The following is an 18,269-nucleotide window of genomic DNA, read 5'->3' as shown; positions in this document are numbered from 1 at the left end:
AAAGATGGCGGTGGTGTCCGAGAGAAAAAAGAGATATTGATTGTTTTGTTTGTTTTGATGATGAGCATGTTGGTGACGATGACAGCGACTCAATAGATTGATATGTGAGTTATGGATCCATGTCTAAAACCGGGACCAAAACCTCTTAGTTGCCACCAAAATCCTCATGTTCTTCCTGTTGCGACTAATCGTTACCATCAAGGTTGCTCTAAAGCTGACTGTTGTCGTAGTGGTCATGGAAAAGGCATTTCCCATCCCCATTAAATAATCTCTATCAAATTCGTAATTTTGAATTATGTGTAAACAACATTTTTAATATTATTAAATAAAGAATATCTAATATTTTTATTTGTCAAATAACAATTTTTCTCTAATATTATTATATAAATGTCCTATTATTTATTTACATAATTGTGTTTTTTTTTAATGTACGAGACATGAATATATTTATCAATGGTGATTGATAATGCAATATTTTTTCAATAAGTTTATATTATATGTATAAGTTAATTAATTTACCATTATCATTAATCTCGATAAAATATCTATAAATACTTCTTGGTGTGTTTGATTAATGAGCGAATTAACAAAAATAATCATTTTTCCATACGATCTTTTTAAATAGGTTTTAATTCATTAAACCCGTTGAAATCAACATGTTCAATATCGTTTAAATTGCTCATATCAAACCCATCTTTAATCAAACTATATTTCATCCGACCTCATTCCTATACTTCTAAAAACTCAGTCGTTCTAAATGATTAACATTTCGATTGGATTATAAACAGATAAAGGGGATTTTCCAATTTGTTCTTAAAGCCATCGAGCAAACAAGATCTCTGAGTCCGGTAAAAGTATGTTAGGAACGTTATTTTCTTAGTAGTATCTTCCAGTTTAATTGAAGCAGTGAAAAAGGAAAAAGAAAAATCCAGAGTAACATTCTCACATGTCGTGCGGGGCAGTTTCTGAGGAAATCACTTTCAGAATAATTAAAAAAGAATCCGAGTTGGGCCAGCAGCGCACCACCCACATGGCACCTTTTCCTTTTTTCCCCCCTCCACTTTATTACCCACAAGAAGCCTAATATTAGAAAAGTGAATGACGAAAGCTGTCGTCACCACAAATATATATACCAAACTGGTGACCTCCCCGACAATGTAAATTAATTTAAATTTTTGTTTAAGTTATTAATATAAATATGATACTACATAATATCATAAAAAATAATATTTTAGTTACCAGTAGATGATTTCAAGCAAAATAGATGTTAATTGTGTCCATGACTCAAGTAAGAATACAAAAATATCAAGATTGAAAAAATCGAAAATTTAAAAAGAAATTAATGGGGGAAAAAGACTATTGACTTCTCCTTCCTCAAAGAGTCACGCTTGGGAACTTGCAGGATCCATAACCTGAAATGCGAATCAAAGTAAGTTTTTTGACCTACAAGTCTTGAAGTATGAATTACTCTCTTCCCTAATTTTAATGGAATAGACTAAAATGCATTGACTTACTTGGATCCTTAATGGTCTGCGTAGCCAGCCCATTGAAGTAACAGCTACCTCCACTTTTCTTGAACTGAGCCCAATATGAGCTGAACGCGTAACTCGCGTGCCAAATAACTGAGTCGGGTTTGTGACACGCCCTCCCGCGTTGGAGCGCCTCGCAAGTTTTATTCCCCTGAGAGCACGCGTAAGTCAGAGCCGACGCTAACTCACTCGTGTTTGCCCCTTTTGCCGCCACGCACCATATCTTCCCCTTGTACGGTTCGTTGTTGTCCGGCGACGGCAGTGGCCTTTTGTACTCCGACTTCGCCGTCTGTCCTGACAGATCAATTTCGTAAATGTAGGATCCGCTCGGGTACAACAAACCGAAATGTCGCTCCGTGCCCGGACCCGGTTTCTGGTTCTCGTTGTAAAGGGCGAAGATGAATGCGGGGAGGACCGAACCGGGTCGTGCTGGGGTTCCCACGGGCGGTCTCGCCGTCAGTTTGTTGATTACGTTTCGGTTGTAGGTGGCGGCGTTGTAAATATTGGCTCCAATCTGGTCGAAGTCCCCGCCATTGGGCCAACCAGTTTCGGCGAGGAAAACTCGGATGTTCGGGTATCCTAATCGCTTCATGGCGAAAATTAGAGCGTCTATCATTTGGTCAAACAGATTGTGGTAGGTCAGATTTGAAACCGGGTCAGTGATGGTAATGTTGGTTGACTCGAGCAGAGCATAGTTCAGATCGATGTTTTGAGGTTGCGTTGCCCAAGCGAAATACGGGTAGACATCGACGAAAAGAAACGATTTGGTTCGGTTCAAGAACTGCAACATCGGCTTCATTATCGGAAGAGCAATATCAGACCGAAATGTCCCGTTTGACGGCGGGAATGACGATTCAAGGACATCCATTGCCAAGCTGGTACCTACTTTCACCTTACGGATTCCATGGGTTTTCAGGGAATTCTTGATTCTGCGCATGGCTGGTACGAGGTTGGATCTCGTTTCCGGCGCGCCGTCGGTGAGGATTTCGTTGCCGACGAGGAGATACCGGATTTTGGTCCTCGGGTAGTGAGGGACAACATTGTTTTGGACCCAGTTATCGGAGAAAGCTTGGCTTTTAGAGACGTTGACGATGATTTCATTAGGTACCATAATAGAAACCTGCATCTCGGTGTTCTTGAGAGCATTGAGGATGTCCGGGTTGGCACCATAGATTTTGACTCTTGAAGCTTTCAGCGATTTGATTAGCTCCACCGACTGTGCAGGAGACGGCAGGTTATTTCCTAGCTCACCATAGTTAACGCCCACTTTGCTTGAGATCTCTGCAGCTGTAACAAAAAAAAATATATGGGTTTTGATTGGTCAGGGAAAAGAAACCTGAAAAGAACAGGAAGCATCTCACCATCAGGGGAAGAAACTTACTTGAAAGAGAAATAAAGAGAAAGAGTATGAATAGAGGAACAACATCCATCCTCCTTGTTCCTCTGCTTCTGCTCTGTAGTAGCTTGGAGAATCCGGCTAAACAAGAAAAAAAGGTACTAGGCAGAGCAGCAAATGAAGAAGGGAGAGAGTTGAGTGGAGGTCACGTATAATTATAATATGAGTTGAAAGGATTAAGATAAGGAGGGAGTTGAAGTGAAGTGAAGTGAAGTGAACCAGTAATAAGAATGTGAAGATTAGAGGGAAATCTAAGGAGGAATTTCACTTTATTATATTCGTTTCAGTTTTTGGGAGGATAAAAGGAAAGAACAGAGACAGCATTACATTACATCAGTGGTATTGTGGGTGGGCCTTCTCTTTTGCGAGATCCTCGACTTTGCTTCGTTTCTTGGGAGGGGTGAGTAAAGTATGAGAGAGAAAAAGTTGAAGGAAGAAATAAATATATAAATACCCAGAAAAAGTAGGAGCTGTACGAAGAGAGAAATTTATAGCCGTTGTGGGTTTAGGCCTTTTCATTAATTGTCTTTTTACACTTTTTTCTCAACGATTAAATTTATTGTCCGCATCTTCTCGAAATTAATCTGTGAGTCTACGGAGTGGAGAAGTAAATAAAAACTAATTAAGTTTATAGCTAATCAGAGTGATTATCATCAAATTCTTTTATTAAAACATTCTTTAAAAAAATATTTCATCGGATGGGTGACATGTGTATTGTTTGTGGGTGTGTGTGCATATATATATATATATATATATATAAAGCATGTAGTGGAAAAAAGCAAAACCCAAAATGAGGAAGTTTCTTCGGCCGAGAAGAGGAAAGATGGATTATTACTTTCTATTACTAAAAGCATGAAACGTTGAAGTGAAAGCACATGAGCGGAAGCTGGTTTGGACGGGTACTTTATTACTACTACTGGATTTCTCTCTCACACCCACCCAAAAAGAAGTGCTCTGAAACGTCTGCTTATTTTTCTGATCGTGCGGGCCCGATTTCCAAGTCGGTAAAATTTCAACAAATTATTTTTTTAAAACTACATACTACTTTTTACAACACATTAAGAATTAATAATTCTAGATGAAACACAGTATTTCGTTCTCCATACTGAGATAAACAAATAAATATATATATGTTGTCGGCCACTCTATATGGATACAATTGACCAATCAATCAATTAACTAATTAATTAATTGTTAACAACGGGATGTAAATGTTAAAATTTATACGTTTTATTTAAAAGTAATGAATTTAAATTTTAATATAAAAAAATATATTCTATGATAATTTAGTAAATTTTAAGTGGAAGAGAACATTTCATAATGACTCAAATCTCTTACTTAAAATAGTCCGAACGAAATCTAAAATTTTTTATACCTAAAAAAAGTAAAGTAGGTAAGGCACTTTTACATATATTTTCCAAAAAAATATATATATGATGTCATGGTACATCTCCATACTTGAATACCATTAAATACAAATAATTGTTCTTTCAGTGTCTTATTTTCATGTTCTTAAACAAATCATAAAAAGAAATCAGGTAGGGGAAATCTATAGCCCCAATTCTATGCGTCTTACATTATTGAGCATACAAGCGTTTTCCACCACTTACTCTCCACAAAAAGAACAAAGAAAACATTTTTTCACCACTAAGCTAAGCCAATAATTTCATAACTCACCCACAAAAGGCAAAGTTCACTAGGCCCAAAATCGTTTGGGTTGAACCTTCCCCAGCCCATAATAACAGCCTAAATCTTCCATGTTTCACCCCTCAGTGTTTGCCCAATCGCACCAGACAATGCCAGCCATCTTCCATCGCTTGCTCGCCTCCTCCGCTCTCAAAAGATCCAATCTTCTTTCTCGTCCACTCTCCATCATAATCTCCACCTCCACCCACCCCCTCACCCACCCGTCACTCTATCTCCACCGTTTCATTTCTTCCTCCCCAACCCAGACCACAGACCCCGACACCCCTTCCTCACCCACAGCCGCCGTGCGAACCCAAACGCGTACTCCACTCGAAACCCAGTTCGAAACATGGATCCACAAACTCAAACCCGGCTTCACCCACTGCGACGTCGACGAGGCGTTGCGGGCCCAATTGGACCCCGATCTCGCCCTTGACATCTTCCGCTGGACGGCTCAGCAGCGCGGTTACAGACACAACCATGACACCTATCTGACCATGATCAAACTCCTCGCTTCCGGCAAGCGTTATCGCCAAGCGGAGACCCTTATCGAGGAGGTATTCGCTGGAGCCTGCGAAATCAACGTCCCTCTCTACAACTACATGATTAGATTCTGCTGCGGCCGCAAGTTCATGTTCAACCGTGCTTTTGACATTTACAAGAAAATGTTGGGGTCTGATCACTGTAAGCCAACTCTTGAGACCTACACTTTGCTGTTGAACTCGTTGCTTAGAAGGTTTAATAAGTTGACTGTGTGTTATGTGTATCTCCACGCGGTTAGGTCGTTAACCAAGCAAATGAAATCCTTAGGGATTATACCGGATACTTTGGTGTTGAATATGATAATTAAGGCTTATGCTAAGTGTCTAGAGCTTGATGAAGCTATTAGGGTTTTCCGTGAGATGGGTTTATATGGATGTGAGCCAAATGCATATAGTTATGGTTATATCATGAAGGGATTGTGTGAAAAGGGGAGAGTAGGGCAGGGTTTAGGGTTTTACAAGGAAATGAAGAAAAAAGGATTGGTGGCGCCTAGTAGTTGTTACATGATTTTGATATGTAGTCTTGCAATGGAGAGGAGATTTGAGGATGCAATTGAGGCTGTGTCTGATATGTTGGGTAATTCTATGGCTCCGGATTTGCTGACATACAAGACGTTGTTAGAAGGATTATGCAGGGAAGGGAAGGGGAATGATGCTCTTGCCTTTCTTGAGGAATGGAGGAAGAGGGATGTCATGATGGGTCAGAAGAATTACAAGATTTTGTTGAATGAGTTGCATTTTCTAAACAGGGAGTAGTGGCTCTTCAGCCACAGGAGAAATGTTAGAACAGTGATACAATGATGACCGAGTCAGTAGAAACCGACAAAGTTCAAGAGTTTGTGGGTGAACTTATGACTGATGGAACCCATACTAGGTGGTTCTTGAGGTCTTCCACTAACGACTTCATTCCATGCTTCCAGCTCTTCTAACTCATTTTGGTATGTTTTGAAAACTTGGGTTTTACGGAATTCTCTCTCTGCTTAGGTCATCATCTGGGATTTTTGTGGGAAGCACAAAACTAGAAACATGATGTGCTGAAATAATAGATGACTCAATCGAGCAGAACTTGTTTTGGTGAACGACACATCTTATACGGCTCAAAATTCCAAACCGTGTCTGAAATTGTTGGAGACATTGGTAGCCTGGTAAAGGTTGGAGGAGTCTTGCAATTTTTTTCTTCTACTACCCAAGCTTAAGTGTTTAAGATATGAAAGATCTTGCTGGATATATGACTTTAAGATGCAGATTGGTATGTATGTATTCAAAGATCAAACCTTTGTCTTTGTATTTTCAGACCCAAAATTCTTTGCAAATAAAGAGTAAGTTCTCGAAATGAGTTGGCTTGTTCCAACAAAATTCTTGGAAGATCTATCTCATGTTTGGTAATACATGGTACAACTCTGTGAGGACTTGAAGGTCATTCTTTTCGTCGTTAATGATTAATCTCATATGAATTATTTGTGTGGAAGGATAAATTTTGTTTCCAATTTTTTACGTTCACCCTGAAGAAACCAACAATCTAAAACAAGGTATGAAGAATTTATGCTCAGTGTCCTACATAAAAAATATATGTATTTTATTTTTTAATTTATGTGTATATGTATGTACTTGATTGTAATAGTATGCAAAGGTTGTTTATGCCTAATTTCTCCAACCAAGTCTTGTAAAATCACACCTTAAATGAGTGAAGAAGGATGGATTAAAATTTGAATTAAAACTCAATAATTTATCAATATTTTATTTTACTTTAGTTCCATCAAAATTTTGTCATAAAATCCAATTCTATCAGAATTATATATAAACATATTATCTATATTTCAAATTAAAATATATACATTTAAGTTAAAAAATTTATTTTATATATGTACACTAAATTACCATATATACTATATATTTAATTAAAACTAAAAAATATGTTATACATAAAATCAAATTGAATTTTACGATTTTTTTTTACTTAACCCGGTTCAATCTGAATAAAATTAAGAATTAGTTCAATCTAGGATACCAAATTTGAAAAAAGTATAATTCGAATTGATTCGGGCCGGTCAGATTCTTGTTCATCCAACAGTTGGCGCTAGTGACGAAAATGTCGCAGGTGTATAATGTATGGGCTTTGACCCTCACTTCCTATAGGCTGCCCATCAAGCAAGTCCAACTATCACCGTTCATATAAACTGAAGGAAGCAGCAGCACCCGGCAGAAACAGGTAGAAGTAGGAAAATTCGACAGAGACCGATAGAATTGGACAAGATGCATTTCCACTGTTCGCTGATGCTCGCTGCTATTTTGTTTTTCTTTGTTCTCTCATCACCTGGTATTGCTTTATCTCTTTCGTATCAAATATTCTATGTCAACATTTTTTTTCTTTAGATCTGATCTCTCTTTGTAAGGACCTATTAGAAGTCATGATCTCTTTCAGACTTCAAAGAAATTTAGTTCCACTAATGTCTTTCATTCTTATTTATCTAAGCTTATGCGAAGAAGTCAGGCGATGTAACGGAGCTGCAGATCGGCGTTATGGTATACTGCTTGTTTTCTCGCTTTAGCTATGAACTTTAAATGCTTCTATGGTTTGAAAGATTTCATTTTCTTAAAGCTGTGGAACTTTAATTTTAGTTTTCATTTCAGTGATTTCACTTTTGATTTCTGATGATAGACGAAGGTATAAGATTTCATGTTTTTAGAAATTTTTACAGTAACACGTTTATCGTTTTTTTTTTTAATGTAGAAAAACAATTATACGGTGAAATCTTAATTTTCTTTTAACCTAAGCGTCTTATATACGAAAGATAAAGCACCTTCTTTTTCACGGTTTAAAAGATAGAAATCTCAACATATAAGCCATTTCTTTTTTCGTTAGGTTTTATTAGATGTCTGCCTTCCTTTTGTCTTGTTCATTTTAGTTTTACATATTCTAGAATTATAGTAGAATGCATTATTCTTGCATGGATGCCTCTGCAAGTATTTCTTTCTCAAGCTTTATTTAACATGATCATTTGTTTGTTTCGTAGTTGTTACTTATTTCTATTCTATGTTTTCTTTTTAACTTTTACAGCATAAGCCTGCATCTTGTGAACTCCAGGCTCATAAAGGTGATAAAGTCAAAGTACACTATCGGGTGAGATTCTTTGAAGCCTCCGATTCAGTTGCTTATTTTAATTTTTTCAATAATTTTTCTTCTCAAAATAATATCATTCTGGAAGAATTAAAGACATGATGACCTCTGTCTTATGACCATCTCTGTTGCTGGGCTTATGTTAAGTTGTCTAATTTTATGTTTAAATTCATTAAACCTTTTCTGGTCGGCACTCTTTTTTGCAGTAACTGGAGTTAGTAATTATATGCTTGTTGAGTATAATGTTTTCTGTTCAAGGTTTGCAAGTAACTTGCTCCAATATCTTGTGAAGGTAGCTTCATGGTACATTGGAACTATAAGCAGGCATGATGGGGATTAAGGGTGACTGTTTTAGTAAACTAGTTATTGGCTTATATTTTTTTAGGATACAGCAATATCTTGTTATTTTTTTAGGATGGCACTTTTTTTTATTTCAAAAAAGAAATTATATCAGACAATCCATCTCTTTAAGTTGTGTTGTCACTGCAATTCCCAGGCAAGGGTTTCGAGCCAGAGCTTCAACCAAGCACATGGAATAGCTAATTGAATTATAGATTGTTGATGTTGTTACTGTTTCAGCTATGTCTTTTTAAAAGAATCACTAGAACAACCAATATTTAAGAAAAGGAATTATCAGGAGGATGGTCCTTATATATCATAAAGATCGAATTTGGAGAGGGAAAACCAATCAAGACATCTCACTCTTCATAGCCATGTGTGGTGAAAATTGTGAGTTGGGGAAGAGGCTTTCCATAAAGATATGAATTTGAAGAGGGAAAACCAATTAGGACATCTCACTCTTAATATCCACGTACAGTGAAAATTGCAAATAGGAAAAGAGGCTTTCCATATGCCTACCTTATCCATTGACAGTAATGCTTTTGCATAAAATTAGTATCACATTACGTGAACGTTGATTGTTGGGAAGGACAAAACCCTTATGTATTTGCTGTAGGCTGTCATACTTTTCTTTAAAAGAATGGTGCTTTTGCATCTGATGTATGCCAATCTGTCAAGAGCCTTGGACATTAGCTGTGACGATAGATGGATGAGAGAGATAGAGAGAAGAAGTAGGGAGAGAGAATAAGAGAATAAGAGCAGGATTGAGAGAGAGAGAGAGAAAGAGTGTTTGTTCGGTAAGTACTTTGCTGGACCCTACATTCTATTGACATTTGAATATTAATAGGCCTTGTCGTGCTGTAGCAGAATAACAGAATAATGGCCACTACTATCCTTAGACTCACTCAACCAACTAAACTCACTTCACTTTCTACCAACCATACATTTAAATCTATTCAGGTCTTGCATCTTTGGTAATCCTTCAGAGGGGCCTGTACTAACCAATCATAATTCTAATCCCTTGCAATAATTTATCCCACCAGTGCAAGATACATATAGTTTTCCGCAAAGGATGAGCAGGGGAACTTCTTGTTGGGCATGAATGCCATGTGAGATGGTTGTTATTCTGAAGAAATTTTTATCAGCGTCAACAAGTGACTGAATTTTTCATCTGTATATTCACTTCTGGCTTCTGTGAGTATGAACTTTTCTTGAATTTTTGAAAAAGGAGTTTGTTAGTTTGTTAATTAATTTCTCCAGCCCCTGGATTTCAAATAATTTTACAGAAGTTATTATTACCGGAGGCTTTTGGCTTTTTTGTGCTTCATGGATGTTTCTGTTGTAGGGCATGCTTTTTCCATAAGCTGTTTTGGTTTCTGTAACATCGTCTTTTTCAAGGGTATCTTTATGTCATGCTGCTTGCTATGACTTCTCAATTTTAATTTGAAATCACTGTACATTTTCTTGCTGCAAATACAGAAAGAAAAATATTGAACATGTAACCATTATGATCTTACAGGGAAAACTTGTTGATGGAACTGTTTTTGATTCAAGTTTTGAAAGGGGGGATCCCATTGAGTTTGAGGTTGGCACAGGTCAAGTAATCAAAGGTGTGTGCACTATGTTCTGTGTTTTAAAGACACCAGTAATTTATTAATTTTTAGATGCCTAAAAAATTCCCTTGCAGGATGGGACCAAGGACTCTTGGGAATGTGTGTTGGTGAGAAACGAAAGTTGAAAATACCTGCAAAGCTTGGTTATGGCGAGCAGGGTGCTCCACCCACTATCCCTGGTAATATTCTCTCATTTCCTTTTATTATGTAAATCTCTTGTTTATTTCAAAGAGAAAATTTATGTCTCTTTTTGTAATGGCAGTGATTAGATGATCTCTATTTCCTAAGCCATGAGTAGCGAACAGTGAGCTTTTGTTTACTCTAATGGGTTAGTAAAACTGCTTATTTCAAAAAAAAAAAAAAAAAAAAAAGGGTTAGTACAACTCCTGCCCTGCTAGTGATGCTCTGATTGAAGTCATTTACACTAAGCTTGGTTAAAAACTAGTAAAGGAATGTAGAAGATGGGAAAGAGAAAAGGAAAAAAAAAAAAGTTTCTTCTAATGGAAAAGAAGAATTAATGTTTTATAGAGGGAAAGGGTGACTGATTAAGTCATTCAATGAGGTCTAATCCACGTGCGAGTATGCCTATTCAGAACAACCACACTGATGACCTCGTGCAGTTCTAGGAAAGAGCAGCAGAGTCAAAGCCAACTAGATCCAATAATTTACTGAAATAATCATAAATCATATATTAGAAATTAAGACTAATAATGTGACTCTTTCTTTAGGTAAGAAAAAAGTCAATGGTCATTCAGCATACATTACCTACCTCCCAATGGGAATTTCTTTCTTTTAAAAATACTTCCGAATTTGATTAGTTTCTTTTAGATTCCACCTGACCTCATGAGGTGAGAATTCTCCCTTTTCAAGTAGAGGAGTGCTCCTTGAAAATGAAGGAGTAAGCGTGACTAAACATTAATAGAATAAACTAAAAAAAAATTCTTGAAATTTTCTTTTCCTTTTTCCTCCTTTTCCCAATTTAGAAGAATTGAAAAATTAGTCTTGGTAAAGGGAGGAATGCTTGCAATTTCTACATTCTCTTTACTAATTTTTATTTTTTATCCAAACAATTGAAAAAGAAGATTGAACATCCCTTTATTTCCTTTTGTTTCTCTCCACATCCCTTAATTCAAATATAGTGTTAGTAGCTTATCGCTTTTGGCAAGGCTGATTTGGTCATTATTGTGCTTATTCAAGTTTAGAAGGTACAGAACTATCTATTTGACTGTATATGATAAGAACTGATGGTTTTGTACCGTATAATATAAGTTAAAGCCTAAAGCATTATATTTGAGTTAATTACTTTGCTTCTCTGCCTTTATACTACTTGGTTTTGTTTTTTGGATTATAGAATATGGTTAATGCAACATGGAATTGTTTGTAAACTACAGGTGGTGCAACACTGATATTCGACACAGAGCTTGTTGCGGTGAATGGAAAAACAAGTGGAGGAAAAGCAACTGATACTGACAATGAAGGAAAAGCAACTGACCCTGATGATGAGTTATGATCATTAATCAAATTCATTAGTCCATTCTCAAAACTCAATTAGTTTAAGGTATCATTTCCTGGTTGCTTTTTTGACAGTAGTAGACTGTTTCTTTTAAGTAGGCAGAACTCTATCTCCGGTGGTTGTAACAGTTGGCTGACCTCAAATAGTTAAATAAATGGATGTCATAAGTTTAAATTGTTGTTGTAAGTTTGGATTAATCACGTACTTCAAAAGAAATTAGAAAAAACTATGGGTTGCGCCTTGTCTCCTCTAGTACATTAACAAGGTAATATGACAAAAGTCACGTATTGTTTTTTGTGAGTTGTTATGATTAGAACTTGTGACACCCTTCAGAAGTTTAAGTTAGAATTGGCATTTAATACTTATGCTTATTGGCCCCTGAATGGTGTCATACGATCTGAGTGCCACTAATGAACTTTTGGACAATGCTTTTGGTGGCCAGTAAGAAAATCTCCAGCCTTAATAGTTTGTTTCTTCTTTCAATTTTCATTTAAAAGAAAAACATTTGGAGTTGGTAGCCTTTGTGACTTGTTTAAAAAGTAAAGACTTTGTGACTTGTTTAAAATGTGTTGTCAGTCAACTACTTCATCCCATTGAAGGAAACGAGCCACTAGAGCACTGACAGATCGGGCAGCCAACAAAATACCGAGGGCATTATTTTAGGAAGGAAGCTTATTCAAAATAAGTTATTAGAACAAAAAGAAAGATGCTTTCTTAAATAAACAGATGAAGGGGATTAAAATGGAATGACCAGGACGAAGATGTTGTGGGATTTGGATTGAAATTAATGACAGTTCTTTATGTAATTTGTCATACGCAAAGTGGGAGGAGGACTTGGTATTCATGGACTAGTTGTGATATTCAAATTTTACTTTTTTACTGTGAAGCCTTGAACTATACTCCCGTTGTTTTAATCACTTGGTTTTAGTGCTGCAATTATTTGAATTTTAACTTAAGATATAGATTTAAAGTCCGACTCATTTATAAAAACAAAATTATCATATTTTATCTTATGCTAAAAAAAAAAAAAAATCAAACTTGTTATCCAACAGGTTCTTTACATAATTAATATAATATTTTTAAATAGTTCTTTTAGGATTATTTTTTATTGAATCTTAAATGAGTTACTTGTTCCAAAAATAAATTCAAACTTGTTATTCAGCAGATTCTTCACATCATTAATCACGTATTAGTAAGTAACTAATGATAATCCGCACTTTCCCAACTTTCCTTGAAAAAAACAAAAACAAAAAATCCGCAGTTTACAATCCCAGCCGTTGATTATCTTAACGGCGTTAACTGCAACGAGGACGTGAAGCACCAGATCACATCTTAACTCTAACACGAAACGCAATGCAATTCTTAAACCCATCTGGAACCATCCTCACCCTTCGTACATTCAACTTAAAACTCCCCATTTCTCTCTTTAACACTCCAAACCCTTTTTAGAAGTCTCTAGAACGCAGACTCGCCTCACTTGTACACACCATAAATCCCTTCTCTCACTCCCTCGCCTCCTCATACCGCTGCCTTCTTTCGCTCTCCCAGAGCCTTCGACGTCATTCTTTCTTTCTCTGTGCGATTTCCTGCTCTAATTAGCTATGGACGAGGATTTCGATATCCCGCCAGCTGAGGAGATGAACGAGGACTTGGATCTTCCTGACGAACCTCCGATCATGAAGGTTGGCGAGGAGAAGGAGATCGGAAAGGAAGGTTTGAAGAAGAAGCTTGTCAAGGAAGGTGAAGGTTGGGACAGGCCTGACAACGGCGACGAAGTTGAAGGTAACGGCATTTGCACTTGTTTCTGTTGCGTTTCTTGTTTTTTCGTTGTAGATTTTTATTTATTTTGCTGCTTTTGTTTTCTTTTGCAGTGCATTATACGGGGACATTGTTGGATGGGACTAAGTTTGATTCGAGTCGCGACAGAGGAACTCCGTTCAAGTTCACCCTTGGTCAAGGTGATTGACTGATTCTTCTGCGACGCTTTTGCTAGTGTCTGCGTCTTTCTGAATGTTATCATTTTATTACTTCATTGAATATTGCGCCTGTAGGGAATTCAATACAGTGAGTGTTCTGATTGTTTGAGATTTGCGTGAAGGTAGGCATGGCGGGTAGGACAAATGCAGAGTTTCTAAATTGATTCATTTAATCTAAAATTAGCACTTTGTGATAAAGAGGCATTTTCTAGAAATGAATCTATCAGCTAATTGCAGGCGTTCGCTGCACTATCTCTATGTTGTTATAAGAGGATTCATCAAAACACGATTCCTTCGCTTAGCACAGATTTATCTCTAATTTCAATTATTATGAGATAAAAAGTTTTATCCACATACATTTTGTTGGGGTTTGATATCTTAGGTTAGTGTATCGTGGTCTAATGATTGGGTATGAAAAATGTTGAAGAATGCTAACTTTCTTTCCTCGTTTTGTCTTCATGAATTTTATCTTTTTTCATGCTTACCCTGAATTGCCCCCAAAAAAAAATTGATGTAATGGTCACTGGTTGATTAGCGCATTTATGGAAATTCTTCAAAGAAGTCCAACATGTATGGCCTTTGCTCTTCTGTGGCCTTTTTGGAACTGCATTTTAATCTGTCTGACACATACTGATTGTAACTTTGGATATGATCTGTGAGACTCTTTAAGGTTTTCTCATTATGTTATTGGTGATGATGACATATTAGTTTTTATAAAAAATTACTAAGATTCTTGCAAGTTGCAAAGCTGTTCGGCTAGTCCTTTTGAGTAGTTGCTAGGAATCTGCTTATGTTATTATACAGTTGCTGCGTTTGTTCATATTGGTTAACACCGCACTAGCAGTTTTGCCAGTTTTGGTTATCCTGCTGTTTGGTTTTTAGAAAACTGTATTTAGCTATCTGATTTCGTTTTTTACTTACTCCTCTCAATGATAAATCTCCTGGGACAGGGATTTTTGCAAATTTTGGATTTTTAAGAATATTATCATGTCCTTAGGTGGAAAATCAATCGCTGTTATTCTTTTACTAATTTGTTTATACTACTGATTCTGGTTTACTTCAAAAATCTGCCGGTATTTCCTTTTACTGTTTAGTCATAACTTGGAGGCAGAAAATTTTGGGTCTCCTCACTTTATCTTCTTTTGATGGTTAAACCAAATAGTAAAAATTAATTGTGGAGGGAAAAGTAGGCAGCTTTTGGTGCTTGATAGGGTATTGTGGTGTTATTCTACTACACTCAGATAGCTATTCACGGGACCCATTTCATGTCACTTGAAGTAATTAACTATATATGATTTCTGATTTTCAGTTGCGTCATTTTCAGTAACAATTTAGTCTTTATGGCTTCTCTTTTGGTACTGAACTCCTTTCTTGTTACACTTTTTGGTTGTGTTTGTAGGCCAAGTAATTAAAGGATGGGACATAGGTATCAAAACAATGAAAAAAGGTGAAAATGCCATATTTACCATTCCACCTAATCTGGCTTATGGTGAATCTGGCTCACCACCTACGATTCCTCCCAGTGCCACTCTCCAATTTGACGTTGAGCTGCTATCATGGAGTAGCATCAAGGACATATGCAAGGATGGTGGAATATTTAAGAAAATTCTTGCTGAAGGAGATAAATGGGAGAACCCGAAGGACCTTGATGAAGTGTTTGGTGTGTTACATTCTTACTCCTGTTGATGCCACTCATGCCAACTGGAATTAACTCTGTTCATTAATTACATTTTTATTTATTGCTAATGCAGTTAAGTACGAGGCTCAACTCGAGGATGGCACAGTTGTTGCTAAATCTGATGGTGTAGAGTTCACTGTGAAGGATGGTTAGTACTTCCTCTCCTTCGTATAATATGGTATTTGCTTCATTAGTTAACTCGTGTAACTAGTGTACTCACTTTTTGTTTCTAAAACAGGCCACTTTTGCCCTGCATTGGCTAGGGCCGTTAAAACTATGAAGAACGGAGAAAAGGTTATTCTGACAGTGAAGCCACAATGTAAGTCACTATCTTGGGGTTTTCATCGTCTTTAGAATACTGTTGTATGACTGCCTTTCTGATCTTGCTCAAAATCTATTGGGTAGATGGTTTTGGGGAAAAGGGAAAGCCGGCCTCTGGCGATGAAGGTGCTGTTCCACCAAATGCAACACTTCAAATCACTCTGGAGCTGGTTTCATGGAAGACTGTGTCAGAAGTAACAGATGACAAGAAAGTTATCAAGAAGATTCTAAAGGAAGGTGAAGGATATGAGCGTCCTAATGAGGGAGCTGTAGTTAAAGGTGGTTTCCACTGCTGGAATGGGAATTGTTATTTAATTATTTTGAAAGAGTGTAGGATTTTCTGATAAATTAGGTTCTTGTGGTTTTTGCAGTGAAGTTGATGGGGAAACTGCAAGATGGTACTGTGTTCTTGAAGAAAGGCCATGATGAAGATGAGTTGTTTGAGTTCAAAACAGAAGAGGGTACTGATGATATCTTATCTTATCTCGGCAGTGGGTTACTTTCTCTTTATTGTCTATTTTACTGTATTTGCCTTTTGAAATGAATTTTTTATCAGAGCAAGTCATTGACGGGCTTGATAGAGCTGTTGTGACAATGAAGAAGGGTGAGGTCGCATTATTGACCATTGCACCAGAATATGCATTTGGGTCCTCTGAGTCAAAGCAGGAGTTGGCTGTTGTGCCACCAAACTCAACTATTAACTACGAGGTTGAGCTGGTGTCCTTTGTCAAGGTTAGTAGCTATGAGGTTTCTGGATTACATTAGTTATGTCCATTTGCATGGAAAATTTGGGATTGCATTCACTCATTAATTATTGCATTCTCTAGGACAAGGAATCCTGGGACATGAACACCCAAGAAAAGATTGAGGCAGTTGGCAAAAAGAAGGAAGAAGGGAATGTATTGTTCAAGGCAGGAAAATATGCAAGAGCTTCCAAGAGATATGAGAAGGTACGTGAAGTAACAAGAAGTAGCTTGTGGCATGTTATTTTTTAAGAGGCTTAGCATGTTACTATGTCAAAAAAAAAAGTGAATTGTTTTTGTTGGGTGTAATGTTTTTTGATTTCCCCATAGGCTGTCAAATACATTGAGTATGATACTTCCTTCGGAGAAGAAGAGAAAAAGCAGTCCAAAGCATTGAAGGTTGCTTGCAATTTAAACAATGCAGCTTGCAAGTTGAAATTGAAAGATTACAAGCAGGCAGAGAAGCTGTGCACAAAGGTATAAAATTTTGTTGGGATGTTTTTATTTGTTTGAGCCTGAAGCTAATATCAAACTGTGCACCAAGCTAATTTTCATTTACACAGGTGTTGGAACTAGAGAGTAGAAATGTGAAAGCTTTGTACAGAAGAGCCCAGGCCAATATTCAGCTGGCTGACTTGGATTTGGCCGAGCTGGATATTAAGAAGGCTCTTGAAATTGATCCTGACAACAGGTGTGTGCACCAGAAATTTTTTACTGCCTTGGGTTTGTGCAATATATTTCCATCTTCCACTTGTTTCATTTTATGTCATTCTCGGGTTTTTGTGTATCAGGGAGGTCAAGCTGGAGTATAGAACTTTGAAGGAGAAGATGAAGGAGTACAATAAAAAAGAAGCTAAATTTTATGGAAACATGTTTGCTAAAATGAATAAGTTGGAGTCTCTTGAATCAAATGTAAGACACTGATTCCTTGAAAAGGATGAGAATATGCTATTTATGCTTCTGGTAAATGGTTAGATATGCTAATTTCCTTTGGTATTGTCTTGCAAAAATTTCCAGTAGTTTTTTAAGGGATCTTATTTTTGAAATACTCCTTCACAATGCAGATTTACATTTTGTTTGTCATTACCATCATATTTGTTCTCAATTATATTTTCATCATGATCATTGATTATGGATTTGCAGAAAACAACTTCAAAGGAAGCGAAACCAATGAGCATTGACAGCAAGGCTTAGTTAATAACCGAGCCTCTAACTTTGGCTGGAAAATATACAAGGTCACTCAGTATTTTTTTTTTATTTGGGGGGTGCTAAAGCACGTACTTTCCATGGTTTTAATTGCTTCAGATCTGCTTTCATTTGTAGGACCGCTAAATTGTTGTAGTCTGGAGTTTTCTTTTTCTTGTGCGGATTGTTGGCTTAATATATTGGTGAATTGTTAACGTTATAGTAAAGCTTTTTGCTAGACATCTAGGTATTTATTTCTTTCCTTCAGAAGGTTATTATTGCCTGGCCTTTGGAACATAATCTTTTATGAACGTTGGATTGCGTTCATTTTTCAGTTTGGTGGATGGTTCCTATGCATCAGATGCATTATGAAGTAATGCAAAGTGAATATTTTGCATATGATGTTTTGGGTTTATGGTGAAGTAGATTTTTGGAGTGGGGATTAGAGTCCCCAGCAAACTATTATTATAACTGAATAATTGGTATTTCAATTGAGGAACAATGGGCATGAAGCTTCAACGACTATTGAACAGTCGGAATGGAAAATGGAATGTTTTGTTTAAATTTTTGAAGTTGGGATTTCCCATTGATGAAAAACAAATACGAAATTTGTTCTTCAATTTGCAGATC

General features: G+C 36.7%; 4 protein-coding genes across 4 annotated transcripts; 3 read left to right on the top strand and 1 right to left on the bottom strand.

The window, feature by feature from the left end:
• Window positions 1–1,249: 1,249 nt before the first annotated feature.
• Window positions 1,250–3,316, bottom strand: LOC110821866 (O-Glycosyl hydrolases family 17 protein). Its single transcript, XM_022051839.2, has 3 exons — window positions 2,911–3,316; window positions 1,515–2,816; window positions 1,250–1,412 (listed from the first exon to the last, which is right to left on the bottom strand). The coding sequence occupies exons 1-3, from the start codon at window positions 2,957–2,959 to the stop codon at window positions 1,375–1,377; spliced, it is 1,389 nt and encodes a 462-aa protein (XP_021907531.1). The 5' UTR covers window positions 2,960–3,316; the 3' UTR covers window positions 1,250–1,374.
• A 1,336-nt stretch (window positions 3,317–4,652) lies between these two features.
• LOC110821861 (Tetratricopeptide repeat (TPR)-like superfamily protein) lies at window positions 4,653–6,628 on the top strand. Its single transcript, XM_022051831.2, has one exon. The coding sequence runs from the start codon at window positions 4,683–4,685 to the stop codon at window positions 5,907–5,909; it is 1,227 nt and encodes a 408-aa protein (XP_021907523.1). The 5' UTR covers window positions 4,653–4,682; the 3' UTR covers window positions 5,910–6,628.
• A 681-nt stretch (window positions 6,629–7,309) lies between these two features.
• Window positions 7,310–11,977, top strand: LOC110821862 (FK506-binding protein 2-like). The gene is made up of 6 exons (XM_088215850.1): window positions 7,310–7,470; window positions 7,627–7,676; window positions 8,212–8,274; window positions 10,130–10,220; window positions 10,298–10,402; window positions 11,615–11,977. The coding sequence occupies exons 1-6, from the start codon at window positions 7,407–7,409 to the stop codon at window positions 11,731–11,733; spliced, it is 492 nt and encodes a 163-aa protein (XP_088071976.1). The 5' UTR covers window positions 7,310–7,406; the 3' UTR covers window positions 11,734–11,977.
• Window positions 11,978–13,154: 1,177 nt separating this feature from the next.
• LOC110821762 (peptidyl-prolyl cis-trans isomerase FKBP62-like) lies at window positions 13,155–17,879 on the top strand. The gene is made up of 13 exons (XM_022051707.2): window positions 13,155–13,518; window positions 13,608–13,694; window positions 15,112–15,372; window positions 15,464–15,538; window positions 15,629–15,709; window positions 15,796–15,990; window positions 16,083–16,172; window positions 16,268–16,443; window positions 16,539–16,661; window positions 16,785–16,931; window positions 17,018–17,145; window positions 17,246–17,366; window positions 17,598–17,879. The coding sequence occupies exons 1-13, from the start codon at window positions 13,338–13,340 to the stop codon at window positions 17,646–17,648; spliced, it is 1,716 nt and encodes a 571-aa protein (XP_021907399.1). The 5' UTR covers window positions 13,155–13,337; the 3' UTR covers window positions 17,649–17,879.
• The last annotated feature ends 390 nt before the right edge of the window (window positions 17,880–18,269 follow it).

The sequence above is a fragment of the Carica papaya genome, chromosome 3 (genome assembly GCF_054855325.1).
Source record: "Carica papaya isolate Zhongbai chromosome 3, ASM5485532v1, whole genome shotgun sequence".
In the NCBI taxonomy this organism is placed as follows: Eukaryota; Viridiplantae; Streptophyta; class Magnoliopsida; order Brassicales; family Caricaceae; genus Carica; species Carica papaya.
This window is presented reverse-complemented; position numbering and strand designations above follow the sequence as displayed.

Coding starts and splice junctions, on each gene's coding strand:
- LOC110821762 (XM_022051707.2), top strand. CDS start 13,338: ATGGACGAGGATTTCGATATCCCGCCAGCTGAGGAGATGAACGAGGAC. Junction 16,444..16,538: donor AGCTGGTGTCCTTTGTCAAG/GTTAGTAGCTAT, acceptor TGCATTCTCTAG/GACAAGGAATCCTGGGACAT. Junction 16,932..17,017: donor CAGAGAAGCTGTGCACAAAG/GTATAAAATTTT, acceptor TCATTTACACAG/GTGTTGGAACTAGAGAGTAG.
- LOC110821862 (XM_088215850.1), top strand. CDS start 7,407: ATGCATTTCCACTGTTCGCTGATGCTCGCTGCTATTTTGTTTTTCTTT. Junction 7,677..8,211: donor AGCTGCAGATCGGCGTTATG/GTATACTGCTTG, acceptor TAACTTTTACAG/CATAAGCCTGCATCTTGTGA. Junction 8,275..10,129: donor AAGTCAAAGTACACTATCGG/GTGAGATTCTTT, acceptor ATGATCTTACAG/GGAAAACTTGTTGATGGAAC.
- LOC110821866 (XM_022051839.2), bottom strand. CDS start 2,959: ATGGATGTTGTTCCTCTATTCATACTCTTTCTCTTTATTTCTCTTTCA. Junction 2,817..2,910: donor TCTCTTTATTTCTCTTTCAA/GTAAGTTTCTTC, acceptor TTTTTGTTACAG/CTGCAGAGATCTCAAGCAAA. Junction 1,413..1,514: donor GCAGACCATTAAGGATCCAA/GTAAGTCAATGC, acceptor TTCGCATTTCAG/GTTATGGATCCTGCAAGTTC.
- LOC110821861 (XM_022051831.2), top strand. CDS start 4,683: ATGTTTCACCCCTCAGTGTTTGCCCAATCGCACCAGACAATGCCAGCC.